Source organism: Miscanthus floridulus, chromosome 4 (assembly GCF_019320115.1).
Source record: "Miscanthus floridulus cultivar M001 chromosome 4, ASM1932011v1, whole genome shotgun sequence".
NCBI lineage: Eukaryota > Viridiplantae > Streptophyta > Magnoliopsida > Poales > Poaceae > Miscanthus > Miscanthus floridulus.
This window is the reverse complement of record NC_089583.1, coordinates 17,475,543-17,487,653: the sequence shown is the minus strand read 5'-3', so window position 1 is coordinate 17,487,653 and position 12,111 is coordinate 17,475,543. Positions and strand designations below refer to the sequence as shown.

Genomic DNA, 12,111 nt, shown 5'->3' with positions numbered 1-12,111 from the left:
GATGTTCTGGAGCGCTTGGGCCGGCAGATGGGTCTACCGAGCGTAGTATTGACACCCTTTGCAGGTGCGCATAATCTGTTCGGCATCAGCTACTGTGGTCGGCCAGTAGAAGCCTTGTCAGAATGTGTTTTTGACCAGGGTTCTAGGCGTGGCAAGGTGACCGCAGACCCCACCATGGATATCGTTCAGTAACCGCTTCTCCTGTTCGATGGGGATGCAGCGCTGCAGGATCCCCGTGTGGCTTCGCTTGTAGAGTTCACCCTCAATAAGGACAAAGGACTTGGCGCGATGCGTGAGCCACTGAGCCTCCGTTTTGTCCGTCGGCAGCGCCTCACGAAGGAGGTAGTCGAGGTAAGGCATCCTCCAGTCAGCTAAAGGGTCAGGCTCTGTCGCTGGATCCTCGTTAAGCTCCATGACCTCGGGGTCGGATGGAGCCGACGGCTGGTTAGCCCCCGAGCCCAAGGTAGGCGGCCCATCACCGGCTTGTTTTGGCTCCTCGTAGCGGACCGAGGGCTTATGCTGATCGCTAGCGAAGCTCCCCATGTCGCCCCGCATCATAAAAGCCGAGCCCGCGCCTACACCGCCTCCCTATCCCGCCTTACAACAAGTTTTTCGCCTCGCCTAGAGCTCGCAGCCGCCGTAGACCTAGCACCTCCACCACCATCGGGTTAAAGCTGTTGTCACACGCCGTCGTCGGTTCCCCGCTCAAGATTTTGGTTTCGGTGAGTCCGCCGTTCTTAGGAGTTCAGGACAAGAAAAGAGTACCAATCCTGAATGCAACAAAGAACTTACACTCTGTAGTTCCTATTAGAGTGGTATGCATTCACCCTCATACCATATCTCCCTTTCTTCCCTAAATTTGTTGTTTGTATTGTTTTGCCCATGTCCTTTCAAAGCCATACAAGTATTGGTCAATAATTTATGCTGTTTAGAGTGCTTCAATTGACATTTAGCAAATAATGTATCTTTCAATTCATATCGGTACCCTATTTTCCCTTGACATAAAATAGGTCTGAGCATGGCAAAAGGCTTAAATTTTCTTCATATTGATCCCCTATTATGTTTGTAGCCATAACATGTTTTCAAACTTGACAGGTTACTTCTTTCCTTCAATACCTGTATCTTGGTCAAGACTCGAAGAAGCGACATGTTACTTCTTTCCTTCAATACCGTATACAGAGGAGTTGCAGCATGTGTCAAGACGTATACATATCGATAATCATTATTAGCTTATATGTTTGTATACATATTTGTAATGTTCTCTTAGCTAGAAATCCTCAGTACCAACACCTTGTGCTCTTGTGCCTGTGGTCAGATTTGAATTATATATGTTCTGGTCAGATTTAAATTATATATGCATATATATATATATATATATATATATATATATATATATATATATATATGTTCTAGTCGAATTTAAATTGTAAATTTGAATTTATTTTGACGAAAAATATACAAAACCGCCCCTACAAACATGTATTATAGGGTGGCTGGTACTACAACCACCCATACAAATCGATTTTGTAGAGGTTGCTGATATTATCAGCCGCCTCTACAAATTGATTTGTAGGGACGGCTGATAACACCAGCCGCCCCTACGATCTGAGAACCGTCCATACAAATATATAATCTATAACCACATTTTAATAGAGACGGCTGACCAAACTATCCCTACAAATCACTCGAAGCCGCCCCTGCAGAAGGTTTATGCAGTAGTGCGAGCTGCATATACCATGGATGAAATGAAATCATCCGGCCCATCCCCAATTCCCCAATGCCAGTCGGCGACAAATCACTGTAGCCACCAAGCAACCATGCTTAGCCGCCGCCGCCGCCGCCGCCTATACCATGGCGAATCTCAGCCGCCGCCACCGCAACAGCCGGAGCGTGCGGTGGACCTGCTGGGCGACCTCCCGACGGATGTCCTCGACAAGATCCTCGCCAGCCTGCCCGCCCGCGACATGGTCCGCACGTCCGTGCTCTCGCCGCCGTGGCACCGCCGCTGGGAGTCGATCCCGGGCCTCGACATCGAGCTCCATGACGTCCGCGACGAAGGGGGCGCCTGGGGCTCCGCCGCCGGCTTCCTCGAGCGCTGCGCGGCCCCCGTAGGTCGCGTCAGCATCCGCGGCGTCCCGCTGAGCGTCTACCACTGCGCCAACGACTGGGTGCGCGCCGTCGCGGAGAAGAGCCCGCGCTCGCTGTCCCTCAAGCTCCCCCTGGCCACGCCGCTGCCGTCGCTCTTCCGCTGCGACCCCGCCGCGCTGGCCGAGCTGAAGCTGCGCTGCTGCAGGATCCCGGCGCCGCCTGCCGGCTTCACGGGGTTCCAGAGGCTAGCCAAGCTCGATCTGGACGACGTGTTTTTCACGGGTAGGAATGCCTGGGCGCAGCTGGAGGCCATGGTCTCTGCGGCCGTGCCCACGCTCGTGGAGCTCCGCCTGCAAAACATCTCTTTCCCTGCAAAACGAGTCCCAGGCGGGTGGGTCATCCAGGCGCCCAACCTCCGGCGGCTGGTCCTGTGCCTGCGGATCGCTGGCGCTGGCCACTGGAAGCTTGGGCCGCTTCCCAACCTGGAGTTGGCCAGAATCTTCCTCAACGACTCTGCAGAGGACAGAGACTACGTCCAGATGTTCACAGCCATTTCCAAAGTCAGGGAGCTTCACATCGGCAACTTTCACATCAACAAACAGGTCATTTTGAGAGCGCATCTCTTTTGCATACACACATGCTTAAGTGAGGCATGAACATAGCTACACAATTTGACATGGACAATAATCAATTGTACCTACAGTCATATAAACATGGTTTAAATAGCACTAAAATTTCCCCTCCTCACATGCTAGTCCAATTTCACGCCCACCTAAAAAGTTCATCTAGCACCCAAACTTTCATGTTTATCGTCTAAACGGCCGTTTCAATGCCTGTTTTGACATTTACACATGTTTTAGGCACCGTTTAAACCACTTTTTTTTTACTAGTTTGATCATTTAGACATGTGTAGTGTTTAAATATTTTTTTTTCTCAAACCTATTTTACCATCTAAAGTACCCCTAACATATTTTTTCTCAAACCTAGTACCCCAAATACGTTCATGTGATAAAAAAGCTCAACATATATTTTTTAAACATATAAATTCATAAAATGCCATAGAACAAGTTTCATATCAATCTATACGCTGTAACATCATAAAAGTTCAGAGGAAAATATATATTCAAAACTCAGTTACGGGAACGTGTGCGTAGGTGTTTCATTTGCCAGGTGCAAATTATTGCTGTTCAACACCGATTGTCTAAACCAAGAAGGCAAAGTGCACCAACACAACTTATGATGCAAACAAACAATAGTGTGAAATAATAACATATGTGTGTAGGTTATGTTTGGATCTGTGTTGTGAGAGATTCACCATCTGGGCGTATAGATGGTTTGATATTTTATTTTTTTTTCCTTGGATTTGTGTAGGAATCATTTTTGACACTGTGAGCATGTTTAATTTTGGAGACGTACACATTGTCATGCGTCTCCAATAAGCCGTCCTTAACTTGTAGCCAAGAAAAACTAATTTATTTGTCTAAAAATACTGGGAACCTAAAGCCATCTTTAGCCCTGCATGCCCCTCTTTGTTTACAGTGTCCATTGTTGGCCCATCCTTTTATGTCGATCATGAAAATACAAAAAGCACAGTAATAACTAGTTTAGATAGTATAGATGAGCCCTATCCCCAATCTCTGCTAGAGACATCATCAAACATGTTGGGAAGAGGTAAATTTCTATGTGGTCATGATGAGACAGACATAACTTGTTCCAACAACATGTTTACTGAAATGCATGTAGTGCTAATAATATACTTTCAGTCTTCTCTTAATTCTCCAAATTTGTTTCTCATAATTATCCCCAGCATTCTTGTGTAGTTTATTAGTACATTCATATGAACATAGAGTGTTGTGAGAGATTCTTTCCACATAATTTATTACTACTTAATGTTAATTATCTGGCTATAATTCTATTATTTGAAGAAAAATAGGCTAAATCAAAATGAAAGTCTATGCAAATGTAAAGTGAACAAATTGACTCTTTGTTGCGTCCTCTGTCATCTGCTAGAGCTGGCATAATTAAATGTAAAACAGAATCAAATTCTTTGGTAGAATAAGTAAATGTACAAAAAGGAAATTACATATATCTATAATGTGTAACTCATGTTTTGAGAGTGCCTAGTTGTTCAGTATCCTTTGGTGCCTCCTTATAACAGTTGTGCATGTACATATTCGGGCATCTATCATCCTTGATGTCTACGTGGAATTACAAAAAACAGGACCTGCATAATTCTGATGTTTATATTTCACATGTTCTTGTTCAAAAGATTGAATATCATTATTAGGTCACTATAACATGACATAGAGATGATGTTAGATAACAAAAAGATATTATGATTTTCAGGCAGCTGCAATGAACATATTCAAAGGTCTTTTGTTGGGATTTCAAAATCTAAGGATTTTAAGAGTTGATGGAAACTTTTCTGAATCTCCAACAAAACATCTATTGAGCCTTTCTCCATTCCTTGAAACTGTTGAAATTAAGGTAATTTAATTGATGATATCTTATTGTCGTCACTATATGATGTTTTATGTTAATTCGATCACTTGAGCACATTCTAAATATACTTACATGATTTTCTAGAGATGGTACTGATCAAAGTCCACAAAGTATTGGAATGCACATTACTAGTGGCATCAGGAGCTATGAAGAATTTGAAATAATGTTGCATCTCTGAAGAATATATAGGAAGTCTTTTTCAGAGGCATCAGGAGCTGAAAGAATTTGAAAGAATGTTGCAAGCAGCATTGGTCTGCTTTAAGCATATGGAGCTTCTTTTACTTCTATGTTGATATCAATTGGAAAATATAAATGCCGTGTAGTACTTCTGTCTATGATACTTGTACTTTGAGATAAGTTATCGAATTTATGTAACTAATAACGGTTTCTTTTATGTGGAAACCATAGTTGCTTGGTTGGCTGGTTGCCAGTGTTTAGGGACATCAATAATTCAGTTAATGGCTTTAAATTTCTAGTGGTTGATATTATGCTGGCGAAACTATACATTGTTTTTGGAACATGTTTTTGTGTTCCTTTATATATGTGGTATATATCGAGTAAAGGCTCTGTTCCTCCACTTTATTAAAAAATTAAATTATAGAATACTGATAGGTTTTGTGATAATGAATAAAAATACTAGGTTTTTTTAAATCCAACAAAAAAATATTCCTGTAAGGCAAATAACATGGTGACTTCTTTGGTAAATTGGAGGCATTGAGAATGTTTAATATTGTAACCTGTGGCTAATAAATATTGCACTTCCTAAAACAGATGCCTACTTGCGTGTTTAGGTATATCTTCTAATTTATACGGCCTCCTTTCTCTTGTTGTCTGTGACAATACTACCTAAAACAGTTCCCCTAGCTATTCTTTTTCATTGGAAACCCAAACTAGCTATTTCAAAATCACCTCAGCCCTTCCAATACTTTCTTTCTATCTCTTGCACTTCCTCATCTGGAACCCTGTCTTTTTTCTATCTTTCCCCCACTTCCTCCACGTACACACAAAACCAGCAGGCAAAGGGAGTGGTCACTTCGGCCTGTGCTAGCCACGCCGGCAATAAGGGTCTGACCAGTGAGCTGTGCCAAGCTCACACACCCCCAGGACTGGTCGCGGCTTGGTCAGAGATAGCCCAAAGAGCTAGGCAGGGTCAGGCAGGGAGGAGGGGGAGATCAAGCTAGGTTTCTACATGCTTTGGTTTTGGATCTTGTTGTGATGAGCGTATCCCCATAGGACGGAAAACATAGTAACAGACGTCTCGGGCCGGCGAGGATTCCTTTCATGATGGCTGATCCTTCGCCCATCAGAGCATGATTATCAAGACAACTATTTCTTGGTAAGTGTGTCCATTGATCTCTCTATCATTGGGGTTCATTGGGGTTTGAGTCTCTTTTTATAGGGTACGGTTACACACATGTACATGTACACAATAGCCCTTGCGAGCTGGGGAATATCCTGTCGCATGTTCCCCTTTTAAAGAGTACAACATTTCAAGGGCTTAAGAGACTTTTACATGTTTAGCTGCCTCTCTAGATGGGCCATTGTTGAGCCACAGCACTAGCCCGTTGGCTGTCTAGCCTGTTCTTGGGGTCTTCGATGCTGAGGTGGCCTCCTCTGTCACTTGAGGGACCCACAGGGATTGATTGCTGAAGGCTCCTTGTAGGCTCGTCGTCCGCCGCCTCGAGCCTTTGTTCATTGGTGCCTCTTGTGAAGGCTCATCTCATCAGCCTCTGCCGTAGGCTCTCCAGGACCTTCGGTATCGACCTCTTGTATCACTCCATGGGGACCTTCACAGCCACCTGGATTTCCACCATGGTACTTGTGATCACATGACTCGTACATCTCAAAGGAGTTAGAAGCGGTCAGTGAACCTTTGGGCACGAGGCTTCACCCCCAACGGTTCCCCCTTCGAGGGTGAGGTTTGACGCAGACGAGCTAGATCCTTGAATCATGGTGTTTGCCTTTGGCCCCAAGGGTTCACTCTCCCCCGGTATCCTTTGTGTTAGGCCTGCTTCAGGGTCTGGAGGAGATGTCGAGCCGCAAGTCTCGTTTCCTCCGGATGGAGCACGCCTGGGTCGCCGACCTCGAGCGCGAGCTGGAGTCCGCCCGCCGTGAGTCCCAAGACCGGGCGGCGAAGGTGACCGGGGCACAGGCGGCAGAGTTGCTCGCGGTGGAGCGGGCGACCGCTGCTGAGCGGGGGCTTGAGGCGGCGAAGGTCCGCCAGGCGAAGATCGAGGCAGCATTACAGAAGTCCCCGGCGGACACCGAGGCAGCGCTCCAAAGTTCCCTAGAGACCTTGGAGATAGAGCGGAAGGCCCTGGCGTCGGAGCGGAAGGCCCGATCGGAGGATGACCAGGAAGTGGTCGCGCTTTAGGGCCGAGTGATGGGGATGGAGATGGCGAATGCCCCGCTGTGCGAGCAGGTGACTCGACAGGAGGAGGGGATTCTCCATCCTCAAGAACACCCGCCTCGATATGTACCTTTTTTGCTTTTTGACGTGTTTGTTTCTTCCTTTAGCTTGCTTCTAAGCTTGTCGCCCTTCTTCCAGAGCTGGGTGGAAAGGTGGAGTCGTTGGAGCAGGACCTGGTGACGGTCAAGGCGACGATTAGCCGGAATGCAGAGGCACTGGCCAAGTCCCTTGAAGAGCGATGTGCTCTCGAGGGGGAACTTGACTAGATACGCAATGTTGCCCAGCTCGTCATCTCGGAGCTCTTTGGGTCGGCGCCAAGTACCAGCGCACCCGCCATCCGGCTGGCGGAGGTTTCGGATGAGGTTCGGGCCCTCATCACCGACGGGCTATTCTACGGGACATCGGGGGTGTTGACTTCGGTGGCGACATACCACCCGGACCTGGACTTCGCCTCCATCTGCAGCGGGTATGCCGACGGCTGGAGCACGGAGGACATCACTCGCTCGAGGAGAGCTTGCTGCCACACGCAAAGTTGGTGGCCGAGCAAGTCTCCGCACAGTGGGTGATGGATGCTCGCCGTGCGGACATGGCAGAAGGCGCGTGTCAGGAGGACGTTTCCCAACTTGTGGATGGCGTGGAGCCTGGGTCAGAAGCGGACGTCGCCCCACCTCCGATCGAGCTGAACGTTGCCCAGTCGGAGGACGAGCAGCCCCTACCCTCGTCGATCGAGCCGGTAGTCGATGCCGCTGGGGAGCCGCAGTAGAAGTTTTAGAGTAGAAATACTTTAGCAGATATAAAAGATAATGTCGTGGGGGAGCCCCCTGTGTAAAGTGTTTTTGTGTATTCATGAATACAATAACTTTCTTTTTGTGATGGAACTACTTCGTTCGGGGAAGCCTGTCCCGTCCGTTCCTTATTTTTATCTTAGCATAACTTTGTTTTTTATTCTTTTCTTTTTTGCACCTGCCCGTTCGTACCGTAGGCTACAACCTTAAGAGCCCAGGCGTGGCTCGTGAGGCTCAGCTGCTCGTAACCATAGGTAGAGGTGGGGTGCGATCGGTCGGAATATTTAAAGCAAAGTTACGTAAGGTAATTAAAGGAACGAGCTACCCTTTCGTTCGGGAAAAATGTATTTATCATATGATAGTAAAAAGAGAGGTGGCATCGCACCCCCGTGGAGCCCCCGAGTGACCCGGGCCAAAAGTGTTCAAGCCGGGGTGCTTTTATAGGAGCAAATGTTAAGTGAAAAGATGGTAAGATCGAATTTTAAGGGAAGAAATGACGTAACTGTTCGATGTTCCAAGTGTTGGTGAGAATGTTGCCGTTGTCGTCCTTCAGTTCGTAGGCGCCCGGTCAGATCACCTTGGTCGCTGTATAGGGACCTTCAGTCATCCAGATCCTTGCCCGCCACGCCCCCTTTCTTGGCTGCTGCCTCCTTGCCTTTTCCTTCCTTTGGCCCGCCGGCCTATCGTAGAAAGCGCCTGAGGAGCTCACTGTCCTTGTAGAGGTGTTTGACGGGGTAGGCGTGGTTGGTGCACAGGCTCTCCATGAGCTCGTTGAAGTGGTCCAGGAGGCCCTGCTGGGGCTACTTGCCCGTGTGATCAGCCGCGGTGACCAACGCAGAGTTAGCCAATCGCCGACGATCTTTCTTATTCTTTTTGCCCCTCTGCGTGGAGGGGCCCTCGTCCCGATCCTCGTGCTTGGCCTTGCCTTTGTCCTGGCCTCTGTTGAAGACCGCTCCGACTGCCTCCTTGCCGGAGGCATGGTTCATGATGATGTCGAGCAGGTCCTAGGTGGTACGAGGCTTCAGGCAGCCAAGCTTATGGATCAGGGACTCGCATGTTGTCCCAGAGAGGAATGTGCTGATGACGTCCACGTCGACGACATCAGGGAGGGAGTTGCATCTTTTGGAGAACCTACGGATGTAATCCCGTAGGGGCTTGCTGGGCTCCTGTTGGTAGCTCTTGAGGTCCTAGGAGTTCCCAGGGCAGACATACGTCCCCTAGAAGTTCCCAATGAAGACCCTCCTGAGGTTCATCCAATCACGGATGCTATCATGCGAGAGGAATTCAAGCCATGCTCGAACATGTTCCCCCACGCAGATAGGGAGGTACTGAATAATGAAATGGTCATCATCCACCCCACCGGCTCGGCAGGCGAGCCGAAAGTCTTCAAGCCATATACCGTGGTTCGTCTCCCTGGTATACTTGGCGATGTTGGTAGATGGTCGGAAGCGCTGTGGGAATGGCGCTCTTTGGATGCGTCGGCCAAAGGCTCATGGTCCTGGGCCATCCAGGCTAGGACTTCGGTTGTCTAGCCAGCGACCATGCCTAGGGTGCGTCTCACTGCTCCCCGTGATGGCCCGATCGGGGTCTGTGTCGCCTACCCTCATGGTCACCCGATGGACGTCATCATCATGTCGGGACCGATGCCGGTTGCTGATGACGCTACGAGCGTCTTGGTTCGGCCTAAGCCACTCGCACACAGGCGGCCGGTGTGGAGCAGGTGCCAGGTCATGCCGAGGCATAGATGTGGCCTCCTATGCCGTGCTCGACGGCTATAGCGGTGAGCGGGTGGAGTGATTCGTCTAGTGCGTCCCCACTCCCCTGGTGGGGAGAGAGACCACGAGTCGGTGTTGTGATGCAGAGCTCTCCACCTGTTGAACGGCGGTAGTCTCCAGCAGTGCCTGGAGGTTCCGATGGACCGCCTATTCCTAGGGGTCATTCGGCTCAGGAAGGCCACACAGAAGCATTGCTGCGGCGGCGATGTCCTGGCCAACCCAAGTGAACTATGGGGGATCATTCCCCTCGTCCATGATGTTGTGCTAGACCTGGCGGGTGTGACCCCGGGCGCCGCTCGCCGGGTTACACGCTAGGGGTGCAGCATGGTGCGCCGAGCGCGCCGGCGCAGGTGGTGGTTGGTTCTACCACCGTTGTCGTAGCTCCTCACCATGCTCTTGTGCAAGCGTGAGGGCCCCCGCATGAGGGTCCAGAGGGGTGTGAGTCTGCAAGGACTCTGCTACCACCGACGGCTATCCCGGAGCATCTGCCATAGCGCACTCCTAGGATAGATGGTGGCTAGGTGCCACATCACCGATGCTGGAGCCATCACTCTCAACCTCGTCATCTACGAGTTTGTAGAAACAGGTGGGAGCATAGCTCACCATCCCCACGAATTCAGATGTGAGAGGACGCGGTGTCAGCATTTTTTGGAGCCCTCGGGCATACACGTCTACGGGGGACACAAGGCCATAGGGGAACTGGTCGTACGGTGGTTGCGGTGCGGACAACGCGGTCGCTTTGGATAATTGGCGAAAGATAGTAAATAGCGAGTAAATAATAGTATGTACATTACTCATAGTGGGATTTGAGTAGAGTGTTTGCTTGGAATGAAGCGTAGGCACCTTGTCGTTGAAGTCATTGGGTGTCCCAAAGCCGACGAAGGGCGCCCCTCCGACGAGCGCCGGGATGGGTGCTGCCTCGTGGAGGTGTAGTATGCCGAGCCAGTCGGCGATGAAGTCCAGGCTTCTAAAGAGGAAGGCCTAGGATGGCTCAAAGACGGGTGGAACCCACATCCCAATAGTTGGGAGTGCGGGAAACTCCAGTGAGCCAAAGCGAGTCGTATCGCTTGAGCCCGCCATGGCGAAGATGACGGAAAAGTGGGCCATTCGATGACCAAAAGTGTGAACGTACAACGTCCTCCCATGGACGGCACCAACTGTCGGTGTAGAAAATGACCAACACGTAAATACTTGTAGTTTTGCCATATGTTGTGATCGGATGTGGCCTAGCACTCAATGACACAGGCTTTATACTAGTTCAGGCAACGTGCCCTACATCTAGTTTGAGTCGGTCGGTGACTTTATTCCTGAGCCCAGGTGCTCAAAGTTTGCTGTGGGGTTACAAACGAAAGGGAGAAAGATGGGGTGTACAAGAGGTCTGGTCAGACTCTGGTCTGAAGGACTGAGAGTGACGGGAGCTCCGCTATGTGCTAAGTGTTCGAACGTTTGTTGTTCGTTGGGATCCTTTGTCATTCGGATCATGTGTGTTGTTTGAGTTGTTGTGGACTGATTCCCCTCTTTGGGAGAGAGCGCATCCCCTTTTATAGATGAAGAGGATGACCTTACAAGTGATAGAGAGAGTGTGTATGTATGCTAAGTCTTGTTGCCCACGTCGTTGGGTACAAGATGATTGTAGGCGCCCATAACACTGTTAATGTCAGATGCATGTGGGAGGTTGTGTCGTCTTCTTGTGGTATGGGAGACGTCGGTGCCTACCATACTATTGATGCCCAGAGGCATACAAGGGGTTTTACCATGCTCGTCTGGTATGGGAGTTTGCGGGCGCCCACAACACTATAGGGCAAATGTTGGCGCCCACAATACTGCTTGGGTTCTAACATGCCTGGAAGGTTGCAAGGCACTCTTCTGACATGTCCTGTCGGTATTGTCCTGTAGGTATACAGGGTACGGTCCTCGATATTGCGGTTGACTTGAGTGCCCTGCCTTACTTGCTCCATCTGTTTCCTGGTCCTCACCGAGCGGGCATCCCCGGTCGGTTGGTCCTAGTTGGCTCCGACTACGCCAGTCGGAGAAGAGCTATAAGCAGGGGTTCGGTGTGTCCCGGTCGGAGATACGGGTCGGAGATTGGAAGCTGTGTTTGGCTAGCCTTCCGATCAAAGAGGTGGGCCAGAGTTAGAAGCGAGCGTTGTTCCTCCTTGGCCAGGCCTTTCGGTCGGAGAGGTGGGCCAGAGTCGGAAGCGAGCGTTGTTCCTCCTTGGTCAGGCCTTCTGGTCGAAGATTGGATCGCCCTTCTGGCCTGTCGTTTAGGTATTTGGGCTAGCCTAGGAGTTTGTGCATTGTTCACAACATCGTCTGCTGGGCCAAGCCTTTTCTGGGAAGCCAGTCCATGAGGAACCCCAGGTTTATGAACCCGACACAATGTGTATCACCTTTGTGCATGTGTGTTAGCATATTTTCACAAACATTTTCAGGGGTGTTAGCACTCCACTCGATCCTAAATGCATATGCAATGAGTTAGAGCATCTAGTGACACTTTGATAACTATATTTCAATACGAGTTTCACCCCTCTTATTAGTATGACTATCGATC

The 12,111-nt window shown here is 49.4% G+C and overlaps 1 protein-coding gene and 1 pseudogene across 1 annotated transcript; one reads left to right on the top strand and one right to left on the bottom strand.

Annotated features, from left to right (window-relative positions):
• Nucleotides 1-117: 117 nt before the first annotated feature.
• LOC136548138 (uncharacterized) lies at nt 118-543 on the bottom strand. The gene has a single exon (XM_066539762.1). The coding sequence runs from the start codon at nt 541-543 to the stop codon at nt 118-120; it is 426 nt and encodes a 141-aa protein (XP_066395859.1).
• Nucleotides 544-1,736: 1,193 nt separating this feature from the next.
• On the top strand, nt 1,737-5,078 carry LOC136551050 (putative FBD-associated F-box protein At5g56690; annotated as a pseudogene).
• The last annotated feature ends 7,033 nt before the right edge of the window (nt 5,079-12,111 follow it).

Bases quoted from the DNA above. Each gene is read 5' to 3' on its own strand.
- LOC136548138 (XM_066539762.1), bottom strand. From the start codon at position 543: ATGGGGAGCTTCGCTAGCGATCAGCATAAGCCCTCGGTCCGCTACGAG.